This window comes from Ascochyta rabiei, chromosome 15, assembly GCF_004011695.2.
Source record: "Ascochyta rabiei chromosome 15, complete sequence".
NCBI classification, from domain to species: domain Eukaryota; kingdom Fungi; phylum Ascomycota; class Dothideomycetes; order Pleosporales; family Didymellaceae; genus Ascochyta; species Ascochyta rabiei.
In genome coordinates this window covers 693285-721003 of record NC_082419.1, presented here as the reverse complement: position 1 = coordinate 721003, position 27719 = coordinate 693285, and the positions used below count along the sequence as shown (strand labels likewise).

The following is a 27719-nucleotide window of genomic DNA, read 5'->3' as shown; positions in this document are numbered from 1 at the left end:
TCTGATGTGTGCATTTATGACCGCTTGAGGCTCCCTCGCGCGTTCCGGGTGTTCCTCGGGTGCCTCATCTGGAACAAGATCCACGTCGTGTGGGAGTCCGCGTGCGGGGCCTGCGCCTAGTGCTTGTTCCAAAAGTGTTGCCTCTTCCTGGTAAGTTGATTGTCTTGGGACTGGGGCTGCATTGTTCTCCGCTGATGAGGTGCCGCTGGGATTTGTAGTTGTAGCATTTGACGGTCGTGATTGTGGCATGATGAGAGTATCGTGAAACCAGCTATGCCTGTGGCTTGGTGCAATGTGACAGGTGTTGTTTGTTGAACTTGTGTGTGGATGAATGAGTGTATTAATGTGTCTGGTGTAGAGAAATCAGCTGTACTATGAAGGTGCGGAAGTATGTGTCTGGCGAATTGGTAACTGCATATGTGTAGAAGGTCATCCGTAGCTGCTTTGATCTACTTGAGTGCAAGCCGTTCACGAAGGTGCAGCCTGAGCACCCATTCACATGCATTGTAGCGTCCCGACAGACATAAGTGACAACAGACAGACGAAATTTCCCAGGGATTGAGATGTCAAGAACACGATGGATTTACATATGGTGTTTAAGTGGAAAGAACCGTCGCTGCCGCGTTATGTACATGCGCTTTCTCGTGGTCCGTGTGCATAACGTCGTGCTTTCTTGGTCTTGAAACCATCGTTTTCCATCCCAGCCACCCTCGCTCACCCTTTCCACGCGGCGGCAGTTCATCGATTAACCGTCCTCTCGCATCGTAATACCACACGCGCCAAATCAGAATGACAGTCACAGTCAACGGTGCCGCGATGATCCACAGTAGCCAAAAGTCCTGTGATACGTGCATGCGGAACGGCGCGTTCTCATCCAACCTCATGAACTGAGTCCCAAAGATCCCTGCGATGGTGCTAAGTGGCATGAAAATCATAGTCATCACTGCAATAGTCTTCATGCTCTGATTTTCGGATTGCATGATTCGGCTGTCGCCTTGGGTGACAAGGTGGAAGGACAGCTGGATGATGTTCGCCATGCGCTTATCTAGACTGGCCAGTCGGCGCTGTGTAGACTCAAAGAGGGTCTTGCGGTACTCAAGAGCTTGTCGAGTGAACTCTTGAGCTGGCTCGGGGTGCTTGCCAGTCACTGCTGCATGGTGATGGCGCAGGCCCTGAAGCGTTGCAAGCGCAGAGTCGCAGTTCTCGCGCAGGTATGTTGTGTGCTTTGCCAGATTGTGAAGGCCGGTGAAATGATCTCGAGGTAATTCATGAGCTTTGCCCGGTGTCGTTGCCATATCTAGAGTTTGCTAAGCACAGTTAACAGATTTCGATCAAAACGCTTGCGGAGTACAACTTACTGTTTCGATATCTCCAAAGATGCGAGAGATGGCCCATCCAGTTTGGTCAAGTACCTTGTACATCTCTTCAAGAACGATCTCTAGCAGCACGTACGGATCATGCATCAGATCATCGCAGATTGCTATGTCCCTCAATTTCCGGAACCGGCCTCCTAGTGTTGCTGGTGCGCCAAAGCAGAAAAGCTCGACTTTTGGCTCCGAAGACGCTGCAGCCATAGTTGCATCACTGCTCGAAGTCCTTGTCCGGCTCAGAGGTATTGACGAACTTTGCTGCTTCCTAACTTTCAGGACAAACCCTGGCTTTAACCAGTTGAAATCTGCCTGGCTTAGCTTTTGTGCCCGAGTGCGAAGCTGATCAGCTTCATCCTTATCTTTTGCAACAGCCTGTTGATGGACGATACGCCCCTCTGATACAGACACAGTCTTGCAGAGAAAATGGAACCATACGTATGTTGTGCCATCGATGTCCTTCTGAGCTGCAAAAGACTGCGAGATATTTTGCATGCTCTCGGCAACAAATGCGCTTGGAATGCCAAACTTATCGAACAATCTTAACAGTCCGCCAACAGTTTCTGGGACTGGAACGTCTCGCGGGGCGAATCTACACCAGTCAGCTCAGCACGTCCCATTGATCACCTAGCACTTACATCACTCGGACTGTCGCCGGCTCCCTTGCTTCCAGTTCAGAGACAGACTTGATGTCGCTAATCTCTAATCCATCTTGACTGCCCTGCGACCATTCAAAAAGATGCAAAGGCAGCGTGGTATCGAACAGTCTGCTCTTTGCGTCTAACGACTCTGAGCTGTAGGCTCTCGAAACTTCCCTATCGAAGTCTTGCAATGGCTGACGATTTGCTGTCATACTCCGAAATGTTGCCATCTTGGAATAACCAGTTCGTTACATGTAGTGGATATGAACACAGGTAAAGTTGAAGATGTTATTGAAACAGAATCGATACTACTGACTGTGATTACCGGCCAAGCCAAAACAGAGTACTGAAGACCTTGCACAGACTATGTTCTGCCCTGGCACTCACTGTACTTCCTTCCAAGCTAACGTGCTCCTGCATGAAGGCTGAAGCGAAGATATTGTAACGAGTCTGGCAGTGAGGATCAGCTCGTGGGTCTTCAGCTTCGGCCACAAGTGGACTCTCGGCATGCAATCTAAACCCCAGGGCACTCTATTCAGACCTCTCCCATGCGACATGATGAACATTATAGCGCTACAGGGCCTGAAATACGAGCTGTGGCGCAAGGCTGAAAGCGCCAAGATACCAATCGGCAAGCTGCTCCCCTTTGAACCCCTGTCTAACGCCATCCAGGTTGCGAATACGATAAAGCGAATCATGCTAGGCCATTGGTACAAGATTAATCTTGCAAGCTCCCAAGAACATGTGTGCATGGTCTGCAAATATTTTCTCTCAGCCCATGAATCACGTCCATGCAACGGAGTCTTGCTAACTCACCTGTCAAACTTTGGGGAAAACCCAAAGCATCCGACAGAACACCTCAAAACTCTGGGTTTCTTTGTGTTCAACAACCCTTGAACAGTGGACGATGTACATTGCGAGCGCAATTAGCTGGTAGCCGCGGACCTCCCGCGCATAAGACAGGCCATGGGAACTTCCTCTGTGCAGAAACACAAGCTGAGCTGAGTGCAAGGGTAAGCGAGCTATCACCCGACCTTTCGTTTTACACCTATCAGCCCTTCCAATGTTAGCTCATAGGAAATGACTGTGGTGTAACATGGCCTTCTTGTACTCCGTGGGGGCGGAGATGCTTAGGCCTGACCATGTGGAAACAAAGTACTTGCAGACTGGTACGACTATTCGTCTAAGCGGTACTGACTCTACATGTAGTTTTGATGAAGCAACATTGACTGGATAGTCAACGTCCACAGTGGTACAATGTCCGTGTCTCTCTACTATAGCTCCATACAGCCTTTGACGCGGCTTTTCGGAGGAATCAAATTCTGACGCCACAATGCTTTAAGTGGTAACTTGGAGCGGGCTAGGTTTGTATAATCTGACCCTCAAGAAAAAGCTACCAGGGTCAGTCTCAAGCAATATACATAGGCGCTGTGGTGGAGACAGGCCTGCAATGCGGGCGTGCATTAAGATTGTCCTCAAGCCCTGAACTAACAGTTCAGCCCAAAGCATATTTAGGCAGCCTCTCCAGCTCATGGACACATACAAAAGTCAGTTCCCTGACTATCAAGGTATCTTGAACCAAGTGGTTGAGGTCTAGTCCGTGAATGGTATATTGGCGTAACATTTATTCTGTGGTTGATCTAACAGTAAGTAGGCATATGCTGCACCCCCAAATCTCCACGGTGGTGGCTACAATCCTAACGGTAGTGCATTCGTGCATTTCAACTCGCAAGTGACTGTTCGTGACCCAGCACTCCTACTACTGTGGTTTTCGCCGCTAACAACCATTTAGTACCCACAATCACACGGTGGTGGCTTTGTGCCTGGTAGCACACCGTACTCGAAAGTTCCAGTCCTCGCTCAGAGCCCACCAGCACATGACGGTGGCTTCAACACTGCCTCAAATTCTCCGTTTGTGATACAACCAGTCTTTGCACAACCACAGCCTTTTACAGGATCAGCACCTGCGTATAAGCCTCAGCTGCATTTCTCGGTCCAGGTAGGCTCAAGATTTACACACACCCCAACCCTTACTGACAGATCTGGAAAGGAGTCGGTGAACTCCTACCCAACTCAGTCAGCTCAGTATACCCCGAAACCAAACCCACTGGCTCAACTGTGCTCTTGTTTTCGATAGCGCAACTTAAATAATCTCATCATGGTTCGCAACATCGCCGAAGCCTCGGTTGAAGAAGTCTCGAGTCATGAGAAGCCGTATTCTCCGGTATGAATCTTGTGATCTATTGACCAGAGACTTTCAGACCTAACACAAGACTGCAGTACTTTCCCATGGAGTTGAAAGGCTACAGGCATTGGTTCGATCCATATACGTCATGGAAATGGGAATCTCCTACCGCTTACCGTGAGTCCCTTGCGGGTACTGTACGACATTTATGAGACTGATATCGGCAGGTAAACCTGGCCTGGGATATCAGAAACTCGCAAAACATCGTCACCTAGACGTCTTCGAGCGTGAGTGGGTCGGTGATTACGACGATCGTAAGTAGAGCAAGAACCTACCAGGTCCAAGCTAAAAGCAGTAGGTTATATCTCATCGTGGGATGGCAAGGTCTCCAAGTTAGTAGTGCAAGCCGTCGATGATATCTATGATAATCATGTCACATCTACATACCGTCGCACGTTCATTCGAAATATTGCCCCACTATACCTAAGGCTGGCCAATTGGCCCTTCAATCACGTGGATCCCAACAAGAATGATGGGAAGCCTACGAGTGAAGGTACGATGGACTACGGCTTTAATAGACCCCGGACTAACAAACTGTCAGACATGCCAATGCTATGTCTCAAATGGTTCATCACTTCTCTCGCAATCACGTTTGTGGTACGTTAGTATTCGAATTATGCAGCCCTTCTAATGCTAAAGCATTTCAGATATCCACTCCAAGTCCAGCTACGCTCCCACCTCGTAATGGCGGCTGCTATGATCCAGTACCCTATCGCTACTACGGTTATCCCAAAGTGGCGCGCAACACCATGGAGTTAGATAGCCCAAGAGGTCACAGCACTGCTAATCCGGTCGCTGAACGTATCTTACGTCCTCGCTACCTGTGTTTCCTACGGGAGCAGGGCGAACCAGCTTTGATCATGAATGTCGAAGAGTGGATCACTCAATACAAGGCTGAGCGCAACTTGTCGTATGTATTCATAGCATATACAGCAGAGCAGTTTCAGAGCAGTGATGACTTCATGACGCTGCATCAGATGGCTGATGCGGCTGCTCGCAACGCTGGAGTAATGGCGTACTGGGTTGGCTGTTCTTGTATGCCAGAGCCTGATCAACTCCAGGAAGACGTGAGTAAAAGGGTCTGGATTTCTGTCTGAAAAGTTGCTGACAATCTTCTAGGTCTATCGAATTTGCGACGTGATACGGGGTGCGCAGTCTTTAGCCATTGTTGTCGGACGACCACCAGATGACAGACGAGGCATCAGCACCGCAGACCTTATGTTACAACAATGGGGTAGACGAATTTGGACGTTTCCAGAAGTTTTGCTGGCTCCTGCTGGTAAAGATATCAAGGTCTATGTGCGTGGCAGTGACCTCGCACAGCCGCTGCATGTTCCGAAGAATCAGTTTGCAGCGAAGGTGTGGAAGGAAGATGCTCATATCGCTCGCCAGGTATGTCTCGTGTCGGTTCGACGAATATTTCTTACTGACGCTTGTAGCTCATCGATCACTACGAGGGTAACCTTATCTTAAGTCAGCTTGAGCTGGTCACCCTTGCTCTGGAATGTCTCCACAAACGAGATACTCATCAGTACCTCCGCGGTGATCATAGCTATGCACTTATGGGCCTCGTTCGGATTCGACCCAAGATCGACCCCACAGATACTGCGTTCCAGGCTTTTGCACGGTGAGCCATCTACTTATCGCTGTAAATATCACTGTTACTGAACCGCATAGTCTCTCCCTGGCGAACGGAAGCGAACAACTCCTCGAACGTCTAGTCTGTGTGCTTCCAAAAACCCCCAACCAACCTTGGCACTCTATGAACGACGCTTACGGAGCCAAACTGTGGGACATCCTGCCTCAAGACGTTGGCATCGCAGGCGTCGGTACTGATGACAGCATTATTCTCGACGGCTGTCGCGCGGCCAATGTACGCTGGAAATCCTTCACACCTGTAGCAAACACCCGTCGCCCATCTTGGAAACGCGCCATTGCAGAAACAATGCTTCGACTCGGCAGTTTTGTGCTGCTAATCGGTATTATTCTTGCTGCCCTACCTACAGGCTTTGGTGCACCAGGCCTTTCGGTCGTTCAGCTGATTGGTGTCGTCATCATTATCTATTCAATAATCCTCATGCTCCTATCACCCTGGCTACTTCGTATGCTCTACCTCGGCAAGTTCTGGGACCAGCAGTGCTGGTTATTCGGCTTTGAGGGTTACATGCCTCTCGAAACGATTGAGACACAAATCTTCGGGGGTAAGCTGAACAGGCTAAGGTGGACGCCGTTCGCCAGTCCACTGTCGAGGCACCATCGGAATGAACATAATGAGTGTGTGGCCGATGATCCGACGACAGATCCTGAAGTGAAGGCGCTGGTGGAGAAGTGCAAACATGCTGGGCCAGGAGAGCAGAGGTTGTTCACACTTGTTGATACCGGTAGGTACAATGTGTTCATGTTTTTTATCAAGACTAACACTTTCTAGGTAACATGACTGCTACACTCTTCCTTGCCGCACGTCCACCAACCTGCTTCCTGATGGCGGGATCCGAGGGCGGCATGAAGCGTATCATCGGCTGCTCGTACGACTGGACGACCGCGACCATGTATCGTGAGACCGTGCTGCGTATGGAGACTAGGTTCGAAGATATGATGCTCCGTGTTGGACGCGTCAAGATCGGCTTCAAGCGCGAGCAGCATCCGGTAGCTCCCCTTTCCCATGTAGGTGAAGCAACAGGTACGAGAATGGAGTGAACGTTTTGTTACTTTTCAAGGTGTAGGTGGTGCCACGATTGGGTCACAACTTTGTTTATTTGCGATGACATGTTCCGATAGCCTTCTAATGACCAACTCCTATGACACTGCATCTCGGTTCAGAAGTGTATTATCACCGTTCACTAATGCGTTCACCGTGAGGATATTCAACATTGACGTCGTAGTTTGACAGGCTAGCGTCGGTGGTGAGAAGGTGAATGTGAACGTACAGTGGATCATGATTTGTCTACTGATACACTTCCAATCCTTCCTCCCACCCCTCCCCCCCTTAAGCAACGATGGAAGCTTCAGATCTAACCTCTTGAGAGATTTCCTCGCCAATGGCCTTAGTAGGCTCGACACTTGCAACATCTGCTTTAATGGCTTCGACACCACGCACGTACCCACACGATTCACCGGCAAGAACAGTTGCCCTCACATTTTCGGCGAGATCAGTCTCACGGAGTGGCTTCTATCCGACAACGAGAGTGCGAACAAGCGTCTTACTTGCCGCCACACACGCTTTATTCCCGACAATCGGGAGGAAACGCACGACAGTGATCAGGAGGAAGATAGCGACGAAGAAACGGAGGTGAAAATGTTTGAAGATTCGATCGAGATACCGCAGAGCTTTTCGTCATAGGACTAATTGAAGCCATTGGAGAACACGACTACGAAACCGACGGTGCGCTTCTAATGCTCAGTAGCACTGTACTGCAAAAGTAACACCTCAATCTTTGCACTGAGATTACAACCAGTATCTGGAAACCACTACGCAGAGTGTTACTGGAAATGTGCAATATTGGGTGCACTCAACATCGGGCATTCTGGTTGTTGAGAATGTACGAAATTTTGGAATGGCAATTTCGACATAGACTCTTTCGAAGACGACTCATCTGATTACGGCGATGAGGATTACTATGAAGATGGTTGATTGCGGCTATGTTTTCGTGAAGCAGTGTAAGCTATTCGGTCCGCCGCACTGAGAAGTGACTGACACAGACCTAAGAAAGTACAGAGCAGCATGATTGTTGTTGGGTGGCGAGCCCTCAAGACAGTTCAGGAACAGGAATGCGCATACGGACACTCCTGCATTTCCAATGGCGTAACTGAGATGAGGCAAAGTAGCAGAGATATGGCAACTTCACGAGCGAATATAATGAAGGAAAAGAGTTTCTTTCCTAAGAACATGATGTTGACCATCTTTGTAGATGCTAAACACAATGCCTGTCCTTATAAGACATGGCTTCTCTAGCTAAGTCCCAACTACGCTTTTCATGTCAACAGTCAAAACGAACTGGTTTGCTTTAAATTAAATTTCGACTTTTGAGATCTTCCAACCCGAAACCAACGTCTTCTGAAACACGCCAGACGGATCGTATTTGGCCGCAACCCTACGGATGAAGTCGATATTACTCTGGCCGTAGCTCTTCAGTGGATCCTGTGTCTCGTCGACATAGTTCAGGTAGCGCCAATTGACGCTAAGGTCCTTCGACTCGGCGAACTTCTCCAGCGTTGACGAGAAGGCCTTCAACTTCTCTCGCATGATCACATGTTCATCAGGAGTCACCGTAGAGCCTACGATCAGCCACAAAAGCGCGTTTTCTTTGAGTTGATCGAGCCCCAACACATTGCCTCCACGACGAATTGAGTGTCCCGCGAATAGAGTTGGCATGGGTTGGAACAGACACTGTGTCGTGAAGTCGCTAGCCGGCATCAAGGTCTTGAGTTCGTCGACTAGGCCGTCGTGCATCTTGCTGGCCATTTCAATAATACTGACTTCATTTTTGAAGGTAAGCGAGAACCAGACTTGCCTACAAATATCAGCCGGGTGGAATTTATCTATCGAACAGGACTGGAGATGAACGGTTAACCTACTGTTGGTGACTTGGAAGTTTGTAGCTATCGGCCATGTCGGCCATAGTTCTTTTCTTGACATCTCCCACGATCACCGGTACCTTCTGAATCGCGTCGAATGCAGGTGCGTTCGCTGTACCGTTGGTATCCACTATGACATGGGCGACAATTGTATCTGCAGAGAGCTCGGGATTGAAGGTATAGTTGAGGATGTACGCAGCCTGCGGGTTTTTGCAGTTTTGTTCGGTGAAGTCAACCAACGTTTGCGCGAGATTGTCCCCTTCACTCCTGACCGCAGCTCGAATACCACCCCAAAGATCATGTGCTGGAAACGTATACATGTCGAAACGGGTCACAATACCAAAATTTCCCGAACCACCCTTTAAAGCGGTCCAAAGATCGGAATGGGAATTGGCATTGGCATGAACAGTATCACCATTAGCAAGGACCACCTCAAAACTGGCGACGTTATCGCAGCCCAACCCATAAAGTCCAGCGTAGTACGAGTTCCCACCGCCGGTCAGGAAGCCACCCACACCAACTTGACCCTCACGACCCCCGGTCACACAAACTTGGTGACCCAGAAGCTTTCGATAGGCCTCAGACCACCGCGAGCCGGGCTGAACCGATGCAATTCTGGAGTGTGCATCGTAAGTCACGTTTGCCATGCGTCCCAGGTCTATCGTGACGCCTTTGTGAACATCGTTAGAACCCGCCCACTGGGTATGGCCACCGCTGCGGAGAGCAATCGGCCCTCCAGCCTTAACGAGCACTTTGAGAACGTGGGAAACCTCTTCTTTCGTGCGTGGTTGGACGATACAGTTAGGATGCATCGCAACGTTGGCTGCCCAATAGGAGGTTTGTCGATCTTTGTAGGCGTCAGAATCAGGTAGGAGAACCAGGTCCTGCAATCCCGCGGCAACAAGCTGGTCATACTGGGTCATATTGTCGTTATCCATGATGTTTGCTAAGTAAGAGAAGAGATTGAAGCAAGACGTGGAAAGTAAGCGACGGAAAAAAACTCGTTGTTTCGACATCTCATGCACGTAAGCGCAGCTACGCTGGCAAGCCAGGTTGTTGATTGATCAACACATGTCACGTCCACCTCCAGCTTCCTTTCTGGTCCGGGTGATGGACTGACACAAATTCACGAGAAATCTTTTGTGGTGAGCATCGATATTGCGTCGTTGCTGCTCGTTGCCCTCGACAAGGTGGCTGACGTACGTAATTCATTATCGTGCCTCCCACTCTTGAGCCCAAGCACGTGGGAGCGTGCTAGCGTGTTTCGACACGTCGAGCTTGAGGTAAGAGCTCTGCCTCGCAATCCTTCACCCCACTTCACCCCGGTCACCCTCTGTAAGTGCACCCCTTCTCGTTATCACGACCAGATGGTCACCTGTCTAGGAACTCCTCAGTCGACATTCACAGCACGAGACTGAGAGCAGTTTACTTTTAATCTACTCTTCGACCTGGAGACCTTGCACAGCAGGAAACGTTCGCGTTACCCGCCATCAGAGGTGCCTCTTTCGAGATATATTCGCTGTGAAAGATGCCAACAGAATTTGAGTTTGCGCTTCACCACAGGTCTCTGGCAGGCCGCAAGGTCCTTGGCCATGTTGCTTGTAAGCACTCTCCAGGTGAGGTTAGACCTGTCTGCCGCAGTTTATGATCCACACACATCGGAACTCGCTCGCAGCTAGCAAATCGCAGCAGCAGCGAGCTCTGAAGGTGAAGATGACAGGCCCATCATGCGGCAAGTCGTTTTACTGGAAGAAGGTCCTCTCTTTTATCGATTGGAGCGCAGCTTGCCTTACTGCAATTTCCCTCTGAGATCGAAGCTCGCGAACGACGACCATGAAGCGTCATGGCAATCCACCGATGAGCGCTCATGTTCACCGCGCGCTACAACTGACGAACGATCCGTTCTTCTACTTATGATCAAAGTCTCAGTCTTGATGGTCGTCTTGTTCGTCAGGATAGACTTTTTCGCGTAAACATTCGAAACGATCGGTCCGTTCGTTAGTGTTGATATCGAATACCAACTTTCGTCGCACTGAGATATCGACGGCGATAGAAGTCCATCTGTTTTGCCCAAGATACACTTCCGAACCGGTCATTTTCAGGCTGTCTCATCAGGACGATCCCAGTACTCTGGCAACGGAGCAACGCATCGAAGCCTTGCGAGTCTCTGGATGACCTTTCCGAGAGACTCTGAACCCCCAGGTAACGAAGCAGGCATCTGTTTCTTAGTTGCAGACAGCTCTCACGAGCACATCTGGAACTACAAGTCGCGGAAGCCGTGCAACGGAGTCCAGTCATCCGTGGCCAGCTTTTCAAATCTCATCTACTTGTACACTGGTCAACGAGGCACATCCAAAGGCGCAGCGAAAGCTAGATCTTTAGACTCCATGTGCGAGTCGCCTGAGAAGCGAGGGGTGGCAACCTTGTGGAGCCCCCCCTTGGACGAGCTCGCATCTTACCACGATCCAGGGGTACAGGCAGACTTTGGTATGTCTGCTAAGACGAGCTCAGATGTAACTATCAATTAATTCGCTTTTGCTTTTGTATTTTCCAATCACTTCTTGCCCACTAATGGCCGTGATGTGTGAGCTGCAACTGCTTGTATTATATATGTAGTGCGCTCTTCCGGTAATGACTAAATTGGTCTTGCCTCGCGTGCAAATCCTCATCATAAGAAGTAATATGAAAGGACCCCCCAGTGGTAAGGGAAGAGAAAAAAACAGGATTAAAATACGTAGATAGAAGCGATCCATGACTTCATCTACAAATCCCCCAAAGCAAACGCCTTTCACGCCACTGGTAATCATACATTCGTCTCACCCCTTCCATGGTCATTACTCATACAATCCCTCTTCTCTCTACTAAGAAAACCGCCATGTCTCTGCACCATGGACCTTGCCTGGCGCGTGCTGTGGCTGCGGCGGCAGCATTACCGGCTTCGCAGCCACGAGTCCCGCGTTGCCGTCATCGCTGATCGGGCTGGGTATTGGCCGTTGTGGTTCTGCTGGTGGCGGAAGCGGCGGAGTGTGTTTCTGGAAGGGGCTCGGTGCGTGTGGCATTCCATAACTCATGCTCGAGCGTGGCAGGGGTGGATATTGTGGCGGTTGTGTTGGGGATGTCGCAGTCGGTGTAGTTTCCGGGCCAGTCGATGTCGCTAGCTGCTTGAGCATCTGCTCCCACTTTGGAGCGCCGGTAGCTGAAGACGAGGCTTGGGTGAGGCCTCGCTGGAATGCGTCAGGCGACTGGAACTGCGCCGCAGGCCTTGGGGCTATCGAGGCTGGTGACGGGCTAGGGTAGTAGCCGTGAGATCCTGTTGATGCACTGTGCATTGGCGGTGTGGCTGCTGCGCCGTTGGCTGCTTGCGGTGGCTGAGGCCTCCATTCCGGTGCGATTTCACCACCAGGACTGTAAGGAGAAATGTAAGTCTTTTGTCTCCTGAGGTATGCATTCTTCAGGTATGGGTATTTCATGACGTAGGCAAGGTATTCAGTAGGGGACTGGGCAGCATAAACAACGGAGGAGGAGGGTGTGACGGCGTACATTGGAGGTTTGGGAGTCCCAGATGGGGTGCTCAGCATGTTATGCCCGTGAGAGGGTGATACTTGACCTTGCTGTGCAGGAGAACCATGCGCAGTGCTTGAGCCTGGGAAGGGAGGCAGCTGGCGCGGACTTTGCGCACTAGTCTGAGACTGGTACGGATGCGGAGGCAATGCCTGATGAGACTGGTTCGTGTGAGCATATTTGTCGATCCCGTCAAGCAGCAACCCTGAGGACGCAGCCTGTGATGCATAGCCTTGAGCAGAGTAGTTGTGTGGCGGAGGCGCATATGGCTGGTACTGAAACTGCTGTGGCAGAGGACGAGGGGGAGGATACCCATACTGTGGTCCAGCCCTGTGGTCGTAGCTAACGTTCGGTTGATGTGCCACAGGGGAGTTGGGATTCTGCCGAGTATCCGGGTTGTACACTGGCGACTTCCACGCAGTCATCATGCCCTCCTTAGGCTTGTAGGTATAAGGCCGGCCGCCTGCAGGGGCAATATGTTGCTGCATCGTTGGCGTGCGTGGTGCCATACCAGGAGGAGCCGGCTTGATGGGGTATGATGCCGGGTATGATTGTCGCTGGAAGGTCGGGATTGGCGGAGGTGGAGGCTTGACAGTGTCCAGGAAGTTGCTCTTGGGGTTGTTCCTTGGCCTCGCAAGATCCTCGGTGTACTGTGGTTTAGCTTCGGTCGAAGGCTTTCCGAGATAATACCAGAGCCTGTTCTCTTTGCTAAAATCAACCTTGGCGACCCTTCGAGTGACTTCAGGTGCCGTGTTCCACTCAGCCCACTTTTGTTCGGAGTTGGGATCATGGAATGGGTCACCAATTTCAGGAACACCATCTGTACGGTTCGCAATATCCAGGGACGCATCATTCTCCTTGAGATGCTCAGGTAGGGGTTGGGCGTTTGCAGATGGCTTCGGTCGCTGCGACTCGTCTGGGTGCAGCTTCAGAATGTACTTCCACTCCACCTCCACACGATCGCCATCAGGGAGTACGTCGACAAGAACAGATTGCTCGCCAGGCCTGTTCTCAACAACCTGTGCGCCGTAGATCTGGTACATCTCACCACCTACGTACTGAAACTGGATAACATCTTTAGGCTTCAGCGTCTTGCCGTAGTTGAGAATGAACTTGTTCTTCTCTAGTGCATCCACGTCAACGGTCTTGTTGTTCCTCTTCTTCGGCCGGTGGAAGCGGCAGCGGAAGTCGTATCCATCATAGAAGTACTCTGTGCCTTCTGCGTCGAAGGTCTGCATGGTGCCCAAGTCGACTTGTACACCAGCTGCCACCGCACATGTAGCATGGAAAGCCCTCGTACACTTCTTCTGTGAACACTGGAAGACAGCACCACGCTTCGAGCGACAGTAGTTGCACTTGAGCTCCAAACGATCCTTGCCGATGTTGGAGACGTTGCACACAGTCTCGTTTGAGATGTAAGTCTCAGGCGTGTAGTCAGCGCAGATGCGGTGGGCTTTCATGCCGTTGTCGGTGGGCAGAAGATCGTCGTAATCGACGTCGTTGGGACACAGGATGCATGGCATCCCACGACCCGGAATCTTCAGGCGAATACGGATCTTCCTGAGCTTCTTCGGTCTCGCTGCCTCTTGAGGCTCGTCTTTTCCACGCTTCCTCTTTGTGGCGGGCTTCCTACCAGGCTTCCTCTTCATCTTTCCAGCAACGCTGGCCGGAGGACTCGGGAGGCGATCGGCGCCGTCATCTTCATCGTCTTCATCGTCGGTTTCTTCGTAGTACTCGGGTGTAGGCTCGCCTCGCATCTTACGCTCGATCTCGTTGACATCTACCCAGACGCTGTCCGGTTCGCAGTCGCACTTCTTGGCGATCCTTCCGTAACTCAACCAGCTCTCAGTGGCAAAGTTGACAGACTCTGCGCAGTTGTAGCCGATATTATAACCGGAGTGGTAGCCGTAAGGGTAGGTGATGACGAACTCGCCCTCGTAGTGGACGAGTCGGTTGACCTTGATGTTGAAGTCCCTTTCGAGACGCTGAGGAGAGATCAGGTAGGTCTTGTGTCGCAGAAATTGGGAGCAGTTCTTGGCGTCGTTTGGCCAAATGCTCTTCATGGCCGCTTCAAAGCGACGTGCGTCCTCCTGCGAGATACTGTACCATTGCTTGGGTGCACCAAAATGGATGTAGTTGATGCTGTACAGGTCGACATCCTCGAGATGCCATGCGAAAGACGCCTTCCACATGCCAAGATAGAGGTAGGCAGTATTGACTCCAGGGACTTTGGTTCCGAGCACATCCAGCAGGTTGGGGAGCTTCGCTACGTTCCAGGACGTTGTTCGATCGTCAAACAGAGATCCTGGCATATCCGCACCGTACATGGGCTGCCCGGACCAGATCGTCTTCCAGTAGTACTCTTCAAGCTCCTTGCATCGCTCTGGCGTGTATTCGTCAAGACCCTCTAGAAGATAGTCGAAATCTTCGAAGGCGGCTTCGTCGATGTAGTCGTTGACTGCCCCTCTGTTGTTCAGCCGTCGAGAAGAAACGGACTTCTTCTCGTCCTGAACCTTGGGTTGCCGACCACGAGGCCTTGAAGGCGCGTCTTCCCTCTTGACTCTACCACCACGCCTTGCTGGCTTTTGGGCTTCTGCGCCTGGTGAGGTAGGTGTAGGAGGAACATCGAGCGTATCTGCCTCGTTTTCGTCGTCGTCATCGTCGTCGTCGTCCTGTTCCTTTTTGACGCCGCGTCGTCGACGTGCAGGTCGGCCAGGTTTGCGCCTTGAGGCAGGGGTACCATCATCAGTCTTTGGGGCGGTTCGGGTGGATCGTGTGCGCGTGGGTACCTCTGCAGCAGCCTTCCGGCCAGTGCGAGTCTCGCCTCGCTTCGCCGGCGGTTGGTGATGCGGTTCGTTCGTCACTGCGCGCCACTCCGCCAGGTTGTACGAGCGTTGCTTCTCGACGTTCGCTCCTGTGTATACACCGTGCTGGCCGGTGAACTCTTGCGTGATGGGGTTCTTGACTCGTATGGACTTGACAGCCTCGTGTAGGTCGGGCAGAGAGCCGCGCCTGTGCGGTGGTTAGCTGGCGACTCAGATGCAGGTTGCATTTAGAAGTACATACCACTCTGTGGGCGGAATGACCTTGACGATACCAGACTTCATGCCATACTTGTCCACCTTGTCGATGAAGCGCTTGAAGTTGCGGAACTGATCCATAGTCTGCACAGCACGTGGTTAGCACGCATCTTTTCCTTGTGCGCTTGGGTGGTGGGCATTCTTGCGCATCATGCGACACCCCAGGTGCAGCACAAAAGCACCCGTGCCTCTCTGCGACATACCGGCTTGAAGACGGGGATCTTGCCGCCCTCCCAGTAGTGGTCGGGCTCGATATCCTCGCCATCGTCGCTATCGATGTCGGAGAGCTCCGACGACATCCTCGCCTCCCTCTTGGGGTCGTTGTCTTCGCTTGTAGGCGGCGTCAAGGCGGCTTTCGGCAGGGCGTCGTCATGCTGAACGGCGGGCGGCGTCTCGACAGAGGCCACGACGTCGGTGGGTGCCTCCATGGCGGGTGCTTCCATGGTGGACAGGCAGACGCCGAGGCGTGCTGTGGGCGTCGGGGCAGGCGCGGAGGAGCGCTGGGGCTAGCGGATGTGGACAAGGTTCGAGCGAGTCGCAACCTCGCCACTGGAGGCGGGGGTCCAAGTGTCGAGACCGCAGCAATTTTGCGGACAGCGCATCGACTTGGCCGAGTCGTTCGCACAGCAGGGCAGCGGTTCCACCAGTCGGGGTCGTGTGGGGGGCGGTGTTGTCGTTCCTGAGGTGCGAGGGCAGGGACGAGGAGGTTGCAGCGTTCGCTTCCGCAATAGTGGCTGCTAGCAGGGATGGGCCCGCCTTGTGAGGTCGTTCGATCTTCAGACCACCGCACCTTGGAAAACAGCAAGACGGGGCTGTGGAGGCTGGAGACGACTGCATTTCACTCCGCTTGGCTGGCCTCAGAAGCAGTCAGGGCGCGCTCTGTACCCACTCCTCCCATGCTCCACCAGCTTCCGTCACGGCGTCTGCGATCAACAACGATGGCATGTGTGTTCTTCGGAGACTTGGCATGCACGTCATGCACGACGCAAATCCAAATCTGACAAACGCCATCTTATCAGATTGCCAATCATCCGCACTGGCTGCACATCCACCCACAATGCCAGCTCGACGCACCATGATGTCTAATAAGAAGCAGAGTATCTGGCAATGCGTGCAAAGACAGGTGCCATTCCCACACCACCCACCACACCGTGCACCAGTCGGACCACAACCTAGCATCTACTGAGCAGCTTGTCTACATCTAAAACCCCAGACCGCGTGAAACAAAACATGTCAAAAGTGCAGATAAGCTTTGATTCCCACCACTGCTGTGGAGCGTGGAGCGCGCGTGCGTCAACGGCAAGCTCCCGCTAGCTCACCGCGCCTGCATGCCCTCGGCACCACGCCCGTAGAACAAAAGCCCCCGTCTCGGCCCCTTTGCAACACCCTCAACCCGCTGTACCTGGGTCGACCGGTCTCGCTGACAAGCACGGCTGCATGGCCTTGCAGCAGAGCGTCACGCCGTGGCACTGCATTGATGGCCTGCTTGGGGTTTGCTGTACTGAGCCGCACGAAATCATCCCACACTGACCGACCGTGGAGTCGTGAATGGAGACGCCTTTTGCGCGAGCGATTCATCGCGTCAGAACACACTACCACGTGTACCCCAGCACGTTACATGGGTCGCAGGAGGTGGTGGCGGCTTGTTTGCTAAGTGGATGCTGGTGGCTTCATAGCAAAAGGACTGCACCTGCAAACGCCGTACTGAGCATGGATACATAGACATGATATTTCGTACCATCTGCCATGGCCTACCACAGAATGCAGCAATCTCTGGACCGATGAAAGCGTCGTGGTGGCTGAGCAGACATCGTCGCCGTTCGTCAGTGTTGCAACGTTTTGCACCTCCACACGGGGGGGCACCGCTCCACTCGGCACTCTGCCTGACAGATGACGCGCAGCACATCCCCCATCGAGGTTTCTCCGGATCGACGCCTCGTCCCGAGCCATTGAGGAGCATGGTCACCACATCCTGCTGATCTGAACTTCTCCAACTTATCTTCAGCAGCAGACAATCACAACATCACCACCCACTAGGGCCAATCCGTGACAAATCCATGTTCATTACCGCCCAGTCGTAAGAGTACAGTGGCCACCATCTTAAAGCCGGCGCTCCGATGCTATGCAGTGATCAAATCTGGTTGTACAAACGCCCTGAAGCTAGTCTTTTCTTGCCATCCGCTCAAATGCTCAAAATGGGAGCGAGGTGTAGGTTCCAATCCTGGAAAGAGGAGCCATGTACCTCAGAAAAACCCAAAATGGAAGAGAAGAGAAGAGAAGGGTTACGAGACGTCTTTACGCAGACGACTCGCCGCGGGGCGCACCGCGGAAGCCGCCTCGGCCACCTCGGAAGTCACCACCACGGCCACGTCCACGTCCACGGAACTCGCCTCCGCCTCGAGGACCGCCGCGACCACGGCCCCTGTATCCACCGCGTCCTTCACCCTGGTGCTGTCCTCCACGTCCACGGCCGCCGCGGTTGTGCTGGACCTCGGAGAACCCATCGCTGGCAGGCGTCTGCGTTGCTACCGGTTCGGGCGTGTCATCAGCCCAGCTCTGGGTGCTGGTGACTGGGGCGGTCTCGTGGGGAGCCTCCGTCTCGGCAGGGTCGCGGGGAATAATCTCAAAGGGCTCGCTGAGGGGCTCATCCTGGCCAGCGGCCTGCTTGTCCCACTGAGCTGTCGCAGCAGCGTTAGCAGCCTCCGGCTCGATGCTTGCTGCCGCTGGTGCGCCTGACTGATCAGCGTGCGCATGGCCCACGGTTGCTGATCCAGCGTCAAGCTCTGTCAGACCTGCGTGCGTAACGGTAGGGTCAGACACTGTCTCTGGCGCCTCTGTCTCAGGAGAGGTAGGCTGAGCCTGCGCAACGTCGTCAACCCACGCTTCCTCTGCGGCAAAGGGAGCTTCCTCGAGTGCGGCCTGCTTGACTTGCGAGTCTGTCCATCATTTAGCGTTGCGTTCTTTCATGGGAGAGAGTGGGTAGCGTACAAGTCACAGTCAGCAAGACACCCTCAGTGGAGGGCACGCCATCCTCGGCGCCTTCAATCAGCTTCTCAGCCGCAGCGACGGCAACAGCATCTCCTCCGTACACTTGCAAGAGAGCTCCCTCGAAAGCCTTGGTGAGATCCGAGTCATCATCTTCCAGCTGGCGACGAGCAGCTGCCGCCCTCAAAAAGCGAGACAGTGTCAGGATCTTCTCGCGGAAGACCTTTTTCTGCTCGATCGCCGCCTCAGCCTTGACTGCTTCCCTCAACGCCTCAAGCTCGCTGGAGTGTGACTTCTGCAAAAGCTCCCTCTCACGAGCGTGCTTCTCCTGGTATTCCTGGTCGAACTTTTTGTACTGTGCGACTTGCTCCTCCAGCTGTGCGAGATCAGCCTGGAGCTTGGGCTTCCTCTGGGCCTGAGCCTTCTGGTCGGCGTTGATCTTGCGAGAGGCGGCGAGGTCATCGAGGGAGACGCCGGGATTCTCGGCAATGATGGAGTCGACTTTTTGGGTAGCGTTCTGCAAGCGACACGTCAGAGGAAGCTCGAGGCAAGGCTGGTGCGGGGAAGCGAACTTACCAGCTTCTTGTTAATGTTACGGATGTTCCTGCACACATTGGGTATTAGCACATGAGCTCTTTCCATATGTGGGCGGGAGCTCGGGAGCTGGGCTGCGACTCACTTCTGGAGCTCCTTGATGTACGAGTTCTCGCTGTCGCCATTGACATTTCCGTTGGGGTCAGAGCCAGCAGTTGCGCCCGCCTCGGAAGATGTGATCTCAGTGGCAGCTGGGACCGCCGTGGCAGAGCTTTCCTGCTTGGCCTTCTTCTTGCGGGCGCTCTTCGACTCGCCTGTGACGAGGTTCTGGAGCTTCGAAACGACTTCAGAAGCCATTTGAGGTGATTTTTGTGGGTTCGATGGGAACTTGAAGGTAGACTATGCGTGCAGCGCAATTTGTGTGGTATTTGAGGGTTGGTGGGGGCTGTTTGTATCTGAACAAGTTGGGCGATTCGGTGTGCTCTGTGCTCGCAGGGCTACGTAGATGCCAGGCTAAACCACGCTAAGCCACTAGCGTTGAAGCCGGGACCAAGGGGGACTATCGTGGAATCCCCTCGAATCCTACAAGCTTCCACCCGCTCAGCAAGTGCATCACGATGATCCTTGGAGTTCCGACAAACGAGAATCTATGGTTGAGGCTGGACCTCCGTAATGAAGGTGTTAGCAACGCGGTTCGTTGCGTCGCTCAAGATTAGTTTCATATGAACATGCGAAAGCGTTCTACATTTACATCTATACATTTCATCGTCGTGAGATTTCGTAAGCATCTTCTTCCTCCTGCCTTGCATATTCAAACACCCGTCCTCTCAGCTCGTCCCATCGAAGCCCTCCAAATCTATACCAGTCCCAGTGCCTCTTCTTCCCTGTCCATCTACATCCCGCCCGTCATCCATCATGTTCAAATCAATGTTCAGCCCTTGCCCCAGCCCAAATCCATAATCTGCACCACTCTGACTGTCAAATGCACCATCGCCCCCACCACCCATCGTGTTCGGCGGCTCAACATTGAATGGGACAAAGTAACTGCTCATTGGATTGAAGATATTATTGTTCCCCATGACCATACCTTCCAGGTTCCAAAATGATGCACTGAAGTCGGCGGACAGGTCGGGGAAGGGCGACATGTCCATGTGGTTCTGCGAGTGCGTGTGGCCGGTTTGAAGGTGCGGCATGTGCGGGAGGGAGGGTGAGGTGCCGCTTTGCAAAAGGGTATGTGGGCCGGCGAATTCGGCGATGAATTGTTGCGAAGTGGATTGTGGTTGTGAGTGCGTTGGAAAGTAGGCGGAGGGGTCGAAGCTAGTGGCCGGTGGTGTGGACATGACTGCTTCATTGGCGATAGCGATGTGTGCTATCGGTTGTTGATGCTGGAGGTGTGAGGGCGCGAGTGGTTGAGTTCTGGTGCTGTTCTGACGTTGTGGCTTGGGTGCTTCTGCAGCACTTGCTGCAGCTTTGGGAACAGATTTCAGCTTGTTCTTCCGCGCTTGTTTGCGTTGATCGGTTCGGGAAGGTGGAGAGAGCGATGCAAAGAACTCTTCGACGCTCTGTAGATCGCTTTTCTCGCCAAGTACAGCATCCGTACCAGGCTCGTTGGCTTTCGACTCGGCAGCATCTTCGTAGTCTGTCTTCGAAACACCGTGAGGGTATCTGTCGAACCAGTCACCGTACTGGAAGATACTGCTTCGGCCCTTCTGGTCGCCGCTTGCTCCCGGCCCTTTCATTTGGGCATCGGCATGCTGTCGGTACAGATCCTTCAAAGTTTCAGCAATGTATTGGAACATGCCCCAGTATTTCTTCATCTTTGTCAGATATTTAACGTTGTAAGCCAGGTACTTCTTCGATTGTGCTTCGAGCTTTGCATTCTTCGAGAACACACCATGCACATGAACGGTAGAAGAGAAGAAAGCAGAGTATCCAGCAAAGGGAGCGACGACGTTGTGGTCCATAGCTTCGTTGATGAGGATGGAGATTTGATTCGCAGATTCGAGGGCTGCGCGCGCGGAGCCTGTCAGGAAGTCGTGTGGCATGTCTTTCGGAGGTCGGCTATCTGCTGTCGAAGGGAGCGCGAATCGGTGCATGAACAGCATGACCTGTTGCCATAATATGTGCAGATATAAAAACGAGTTCGCCGTCTTGCCGATGGCGTGGCTCTTGAGGTTCTCCGGGGTGTAAACGAGCATCTCAGGTAAGGAGTCCTTAAATTCCATAGCTTCCTTCTTGATAGCGTGAAACGTCGAGTCTGGCGACCACATCGGCTTCGGTTCTCGCTCTTTGCCACCAAGGTTTATGTACTTGATCAGCTTCCCCCAAACACACACCAATCGAACAGTATACGCCGTAACGCCCATGTTCTCGCGTGGATTTGCTAGATGTCCGCTGTCAGGCGGCAATGGGTTCGGCACAACGCCTTCTAAGTTCTCCGTCGGTGCATGAATTTCGTGAACGTAAAGGTGCTCCTTGATCGGCAACTGCACTTCAATGTACTGCTCGTGCACAAACAGCGGCCGATCTGTGCCAGAAGAGTTGAAACGATCCATCAAAAAGCACGACCACATCGTTCTCCTCCGAATCTCCCGATCCGTCGCGCTGAGCGGCTTTTTCTCTGGGTCGTTTACCAGTGGGTCGTACTCGTTCTCCTTGTGCAGCTGTAAAGCGTATGCCATCCTTTGCGCCATGCCACCGAACATCCAGCTTCGTCCGCCCTGACATGTGCCGAACTCATGCAGACCAAGCAACAGGTAGACTATTAGAATCGTAATATTTGGCGAATCATACCGCTTCAGCGCAATCTCTCTTGCTTTCTGCGCCCAATCGTCGCCGCGCAAGAAACATGGTTCGGTCCGCAGTTGTGGATGTGTTGAGAAGCGCGCTGAGATGGCGCACATGGCCAGGATGAGAACTGGTGGCACTTTGCCTGTGTTCAATCGCCGCATAAAACTCGGTTTGTGTAGCAGTGGATAGCTTTGGCCGTATACGTAGTCGAAGTAGACCTCGGCGAGATGTTCCTGGATCTCCTTGGATGGTAAACTGTCCGCACCTTCTGTAAGCAGCTTGTTCTCGTCTGATTCTTTGGATGTTGAGGCCATCGCTGTTGCCTCTGTGTCGCGGCCCTTTGACCTTGCCCACTCGTCCAGTTCGTTGCCGAAAGCTTCTTCTGCGGCGCGCTTCTTAGTTGCTGGCGTCTTGGGCGGTGCACCAGGTATCGCAGGCTTGACAACTGACCTGCCCACGTTCGCCACCGAAGGCAGGCTTTCCTTTGGTATGAGCTTGATGACGCGATCCTCCATGCGCTTCAAGCGCTTGTCCAGCATAGCCATATAGTCTGTCCTAGGCGCCGCTTTTCTGGTCGTGACCTTGTACACGCACGGTATCCTGCTCCTCACGCAGTGCTTGCAAGCCGGCTTCTCGCCCGAGCAGCGTATCTTCTTTCTTCTGCAGGCAATACAGGCAAGCGGCAGCCTCTTCCTTTCCTTGCCGGCTTTGGTCTTCATCTCGCTCCACTGCGGCGTGTCTTGTTCGCTGTCTTTGGCGCGCTTCGCCGCGGCGGCGAGAGTTGCGCTTTCGTTCCCTTCCAGTTTTAGACCTTGCACCGGGGCGTTGTGCATGTCGCCAATAGCCAACATGCCCATTGCAGGCGCAGTCTCAGGGCTGGTGGTACGCGCTTCTTGCGCCAACACGCCTGGGCTGCCGCCAGTGCTCAGACCGCGCGGGTGGACACTGCCAGCGCCACTCATGTTGTCCTCGCTCACGCCGCCCACGCTGCCTCTGTGGACGTGGACGGGGTCAGCCGGGTATCCCTGGTTGGGCGTATGCGCAAAGGCCCTGTCGAAGCCGGGGAACTGTGCCATGATGCTGCTGGTGGGGCTGAGGCCGAGGGCATTGCTGCTGGCCGGATGCAGGTCAGTGAGCCCGTACCCGGCTAGATCCAGGACGTCGTCGTGTTCGAAGTGCGGGTGCGAAGAAGTGGTCATGCCGGCTGCGGTCGCGCCGGAGTCGACCAAGTCATCCGGGCCTGCGCGTAGGGGGCTGCAGAGACAGGGCTCGCATTGAGTGCTGAGCAGAAGCGCCGAGGACTGGAGTGTTGCGCAGTAGTGCTTCTAGTCAAAACAGCGTCATGTCGGGGGGCCAAGGCGGATGTCTCTTGGACCGGACGAGGCGAGGGATAGGGAGCAGAGACAAACACACGCAGGGCTCGAGGCAAGCTTCGTCTTCTCCACCCCCAGCGCACAGAGGCGGCTCTCAGGTGGGGCTCTAGTATTTCAAGTCGCAGGACGGATGCGCTCGGCCTGGAGCCATGCCAGCATCCCAGCATCCCAGCATCCCAGCACGTCATGCTCCCATGCCCCCATGCTCCGCTCAAGCCGTGCCAGAGGGACTCTGCATGCATCACAGCCATTCATGCACAATAGTGTCCAGAGCATAGCGCAGAGTGCGCAGCTCCTGTGCTGCACACACTGCCCTGCAGTCTCGATTGGGTCCGCACCCACCGTGTGGGGCATGGTAAGTGCGTACATACTACTATGTAAGTGCGAGCCGGGCAGGATGCATGACGGACGACGGACGGTGCATTGTGTGGCCTGTAGTTCGCTGACACGCTGACGACGCCGAAGCTCGAGCTTGCCTAGCTGACCGGCCTGCGTTGCTCCTCAGCTTCTCGGCCAGACTCCTATCTTACTCAGACATCACCAATCACCCACAATCCACAATCCTTGCGAGCATCCTCGTATTTGCCCCCCACATCAGACAGGCACGAGGTCCGCCGGTCTTTTGCGTCAACAAGCTCGTCTAGACTCTAGAATGTGGCGCTGCGGGGCTGAGGCAGCTAGCGGAGACTTTCCCCGTTAACGCCGCTACTGCCTCACCAAGCAGCCATGCGCATCGGCCGAGTCGAGGACTGCAGAAGTCTGCGCGAGGGCCATGGACCTGGATGTGCAATGTGCATCTGGATGTGCATCTGCACCTCGCAAGCCAAAGAAAGAGCACATGCAGGAAAACGTGCACAACATGGTACGACACCTGCATCTTACATCATGGCCCACCCCTGCAGGTTCATCTGCACCAGCTGCAGAGGCAGGGAGAAAGCTGGGGTAGAGCCTTGATCTCCGCGCACAGCATGCGTATCGCAGCCTTGCAATCGTAGATGATTGCGCCTCGACACCGTCCTGGGACACGTACTTTCTGAAGACTATCCGCCACAGCTGGTAAATCTACCGCATCTCGTACGGCCAAGGTTAGGTCGACTCCGTGTAGCGTGCCCGTCACATTTCAATCCCAGTTTGCCAAGTGAACATTGCTGAAAGACTGTCCGTCGTCGCGTTCTTGCATTTGCTCAGAAAGGACTGTATACGATCCCATCCTCGTCTCCGTCCCCCGCCCTTGTTCACTCCGTGCGCTCAACGAGGCCAATCTACTGCGCCGCAGCCGTCTCCATCCTCGCACCCGCTTTTTCAACACCACCAGGGTAGGTTTGATAGTTCGAGTACGTCTCATATTTACCATACGAGCCGTAGTCTGCATCCGCGGCGGATTCGACGTCGCTCTTGAGCACGCCCCTCTTCTTCACGTTGGAGTTGGCTGCAGAGGTAATCAGCCCTGACAGGTCTCGCAGAGGAGAGAAACGGGGACGAGCCTTACCCATGGCTTGAGCTGCTTTCTCGACACTCCCTGGGTAGGTGCCGTACTTGCCGTAGTTGCCATAATCCTTGTATGTGCCGTAGCTGGTGTCGACGACCTGCTTTGCGCTCTTCATGTCCGTAGGAGCGGCGACGGCGAGAGTCGCTAGACTGGCGGCGATGAGGGTTGAGCAAAGCATGTCGATGATGAGGTGTTGGATATTGAGGTTGATGATGATGATGATGATGATGATGATGATGATGATGATGATGATGATGATGATGATGATATGATGATGATGATGATGATGATGATGAGGTGAGTGTTGCTGAGAGTTGCAACTCGATCTCTATGTACACTTCAGATCTCAACGAGACTAGAGGTGCTGATTGTCGATTACAGCCAGTACGGCTTCACGAGGTACCAGTATGCACTCAGGCAATGAAATCACATACCGTGCGACCGTATTTTGCGGGCTGCCTTTGTCCACGTCCCGTCATCGCGCACCAAGTCACCTGTGTGCAGGGTCAGAGCAAACAAAGACAGCGACTAGAGCGACTTCGTTGCGTTGTCAGTCAGTCTCTAGGCCTGAGAACAAGACTTCTGTGCAAAGCTGTGCGGTTCTCGTGGGTCGTCAACGTGAAAGCAGGCTCTTTTGCACAACAGGAAAATGGGTATGCGCTCCCGGGTGCGACAGTCCAAGGTCATGTCTTGAGCTTTGTGGCCCCCATTCCGGATTGACAGTGTGCCAACAGCGGGTGCTTGGAGTGGAATCCTCTAGCATCACCGCGGAAGACCAGAACCGGTGCGACATGGTGTGAAACGTATCATGGCAGTGCAAACGCATGGGGAACTGCGATGTCGTTGAGATCTAGCATGGTGTTTGCCTGCTGACCGACCAAGGAACCGCTCTTTCTCTCTGTCCTCAGATGATTGGTAGGCTGGACTACACTTGCAACGTTCCCAGCATTGCTGAAAGCGTTCCCAGATTATGACACACGGATAGTATGGTTGTGTCGACTTCTGGTTCGATGTGCTCATTGTACACGGTAGGGATCATGCAGGACTGCGTGATGGGTAACGGAGAGTCGCATTGAAGGAAAGAATCGTTGGGTCCATGGCGTTGGTACGCTCTTCTCCTACGCTGCCCTCCATCTTAGTAGTCTTCCTCTGGACACTCGATAGCAAGACGTGCATCATTCTCAACATGCTCGCTCGTCTCTTTCGCAGCGCGCCCAAACACGCCCGCGCCCGTCTTTCTCGAAGCGAGGCTGAGAGTCTCGACAATGAGACGCTACTATCATCACCCTCATCGGCGCCTTCACTGAGCTCGAAGCAATCCTCTCCCGGACCGGGTTTAGAGTACCAGGTAGCTCTCAAGACTCTTGTAATTTGTAGTGTCGTGTACCTCAGTGCAGGGTTCTGGATCGCGCTCAGTGTACGCAAAACCCACATGGTAACAGATGCAGATGCATTTTGCATGAGCCACATCTCCCAGTATTGTAAGAGCTCGAGTCGAAAAGCTAGAGGACAGCGGCTGATGAGGTGCAGCGCCGGTAGTCAAAGATGTGGAGCCAGGGTGGCACACCAAGCAATTCAACGGGTCTTTTCTACATGAGAATGTATATCGACAGTCAGCCGGGCCGGAAGTGGATGCTGCTTGGGAAGCCTTGGGTGTAGGATGTGAGCAGTGCCTCGTTGCTTTTGTCGTTCAGTGCTGATCCCTTGTATAGTCCGAAGCGTGGTTGTCGCGGAGAGCGAAGCCGAGCATTCAGGCATACGACAGCATCAAGTCAAGATCAGCCGTGAATACGGCGGCGGGTTTCCAGCCAACGTCGAAGGTCTACATCATCTGCACTGTTTGGTACGACTTCAACTGTGACTTGGGTGGTACTGAAAGCTGACAATGCGCAGGATCTAATACGGAAGACCTTGCATTGGAACTACGATTACTATCTGGCCAAAGGGAAAGGCCCGTTCGTCAACTCCAAATACATTGTCCGCATCCATGCTACTCACTGCCTGGACATGTTGAGGCAAGTGCTGATGTGCAACCCCGATGTTGGGGTGCTGGGTCAAGTGTGGTGGCAGTCTGAGGGCGATACCAGCCCAACGGCGTTTGTCGATTTCAACACGAAGCATCGATGTCGTGACTACGAGGGCGTAAGGAGGTGGGCCGAAGAGCATCAGATGCCGTCTGAGAGAGACGTAGATATGACTCGTTTCTACGAGCTGCCAAAGCCCGGAGACACGGTCTACACTGCGATTCCTTGAGGGCGAGGGCAGGACGTGGGCGCTGGTGTGTATTAGCTTGGAGCATGGTACGATAGCAATACATCATTGCCCATTACCAGCTCCATCTTGCTTGTGAACACAACCAAGGCAGTCGTTGTTGCATTGGCACACGACACGGCTGACTGTATGCTGCTCAAGAGCTTTGAGCTGCAGTGTAAGTCACGCTCAGTTCTGGCGAGGCTTCACCACTCCATCGTGGACGATGTAGTAGACAACGGTGCTGTCGGTGTCGACTGTAGCCAACACTACTCTCTTTGTTGTCCTCCATGGGTTGGGTGCGATGTCCTGAGCGGTAGCAGAAATCTGGGGCGGGACCATGCTGATGTCGTCGAAGACTTCAGCCAGCCTGCGCAGGGTCCATTGTTCGTTCAATCTGGTCGGCAGTACCCACTCGCGCTCTGGCTGCGCTTTGACATCTAGACCGCTCTTCTCCCCTGCTGCTTCGGCGGCTTTGCGCTGGCGGTCGGCGTTCTTCAGCAGCTCGACCTGCTCGTCAGGGTGGACGTAGAGGCGCTGTGGTGGCAGGCCCGAGACGAGTGGCCGGGGCAGAGGTTCCTTTGTAAGAGGCGAGTGCGTGTGCACCTTGAGATCAGTCCAGTAATGCTGGTACTCGAGGTTGTGGTGTATCTGCAGAGCGAGCGAGTGCAAACCAGGAAGGTGTGTGGAAGTGGAGAGCCTGGCCGAGTCTGCGACAAACACTTGCACCTGAGCTGGCGCGACTGCCGTTTTGGCGCTGGTGAGCGTCGTCATGGCCGAGGGGAAGACTGCAGCAATTGGTGGTGCAATGTGTCGCGACAGTTGAGAT

The 27719-nt window shown here is 53.5% G+C and overlaps 9 protein-coding genes across 9 annotated transcripts, besides 4 other annotated features; 2 read left to right on the top strand and 7 right to left on the bottom strand.

Annotated features, from left to right (window-relative positions):
- Nucleotides 1-596: 596 nt before the first annotated feature.
- On the bottom strand, nt 597-2238 carry EKO05_0008697 (uncharacterized protein; the record flags this gene model as incomplete). The annotated part of the gene is made up of 3 exons (XM_038941659.1): nt 597-1307; nt 1359-1959; nt 2006-2238. The coding sequence occupies 3 exons, from the start codon at nt 2236-2238 to the stop codon at nt 597-599; spliced, it is 1545 nt and encodes a 514-aa protein (XP_038796233.1).
- A 1928-nt stretch (nt 2239-4166) lies between these two features.
- EKO05_0008696 (uncharacterized protein) lies at nt 4167-6950 on the top strand (the record flags this gene model as incomplete). Its single annotated transcript, XM_038941683.2, has 10 exons — nt 4167-4232; nt 4289-4370; nt 4421-4507; nt 4552-4746; nt 4795-4850; nt 4901-5320; nt 5373-5645; nt 5693-5880; nt 5931-6634; nt 6682-6950. 10 exons carry the CDS (start codon nt 4167-4169, stop codon nt 6948-6950), a joined length of 2340 nt encoding a protein of 779 aa, XP_038796232.2.
- Nucleotides 6951-8262: 1312 nt separating this feature from the next.
- EKO05_0008695 (uncharacterized protein) lies at nt 8263-9751 on the bottom strand (the record flags this gene model as incomplete). Its single annotated transcript, XM_038941738.2, has 2 exons — nt 8263-8764; nt 8829-9751. 2 exons carry the CDS (start codon nt 9749-9751, stop codon nt 8263-8265), a joined length of 1425 nt encoding a protein of 474 aa, XP_038796231.2.
- Nucleotides 9752-11689: 1938 nt separating this feature from the next.
- On the bottom strand, nt 11690-15912 carry EKO05_0008694 (uncharacterized protein; the record flags this gene model as incomplete). The annotated part of the gene is made up of 4 exons (XM_059637355.1): nt 11690-12233; nt 12369-15401; nt 15456-15553; nt 15673-15912. 4 exons carry the CDS (start codon nt 15910-15912, stop codon nt 11690-11692), a joined length of 3915 nt encoding a protein of 1304 aa, XP_059493338.1.
- Nucleotides 15030-15092: a tandem repeat.
- A 1852-nt stretch (nt 15913-17764) lies between the features above and the next one.
- Nucleotides 17765-19345, bottom strand: EKO05_0008693 (uncharacterized protein; the record flags this gene model as incomplete). The annotated part of the gene is made up of 4 exons (XM_038941535.1): nt 17765-18405; nt 18458-18971; nt 19031-19058; nt 19134-19345. The coding sequence occupies 4 exons, from the start codon at nt 19343-19345 to the stop codon at nt 17765-17767; spliced, it is 1395 nt and encodes a 464-aa protein (XP_038796229.1).
- Nucleotides 17805-17851: a tandem repeat.
- Nucleotides 19346-19815: 470 nt separating the features above from the next.
- EKO05_0008692 (uncharacterized protein) lies at nt 19816-22977 on the bottom strand (the record flags this gene model as incomplete). The annotated part of the gene is made up of 1 exon (XM_038946601.1): nt 19816-22977. The coding sequence occupies one exon, from the start codon at nt 22975-22977 to the stop codon at nt 19816-19818; it is 3162 nt and encodes a 1053-aa protein (XP_038796228.1).
- A 952-nt stretch (nt 22978-23929) lies between these two features.
- Nucleotides 23930-23972: a tandem repeat.
- A 441-nt stretch (nt 23973-24413) lies between these two features.
- Nucleotides 24414-24818, bottom strand: EKO05_0008691 (uncharacterized protein; the record flags this gene model as incomplete). Its single annotated transcript, XM_059637354.1, has 2 exons — nt 24414-24580; nt 24641-24818. The coding sequence occupies 2 exons, from the start codon at nt 24816-24818 to the stop codon at nt 24414-24416; spliced, it is 345 nt and encodes a 114-aa protein (XP_059493337.1).
- A 29-nt stretch (nt 24819-24847) lies between these two features.
- Nucleotides 24848-24936: a tandem repeat.
- An 890-nt stretch (nt 24937-25826) lies between these two features.
- Nucleotides 25827-26893, top strand: EKO05_0008690 (uncharacterized protein; the record flags this gene model as incomplete). The annotated part of the gene is made up of 4 exons (XM_038941597.1): nt 25827-26121; nt 26171-26302; nt 26353-26483; nt 26534-26893. The coding sequence occupies 4 exons, from the start codon at nt 25827-25829 to the stop codon at nt 26891-26893; spliced, it is 918 nt and encodes a 305-aa protein (XP_038796226.1).
- Nucleotides 26894-27079: 186 nt separating this feature from the next.
- Nucleotides 27080-27664, bottom strand: EKO05_0008689 (uncharacterized protein; the record flags this gene model as incomplete). The annotated part of the gene is made up of 1 exon (XM_038946599.1): nt 27080-27664. The coding sequence occupies one exon, from the start codon at nt 27662-27664 to the stop codon at nt 27080-27082; it is 585 nt and encodes a 194-aa protein (XP_038796225.1).
- Nucleotides 27665-27719: the final 55 nt, after the last annotated feature.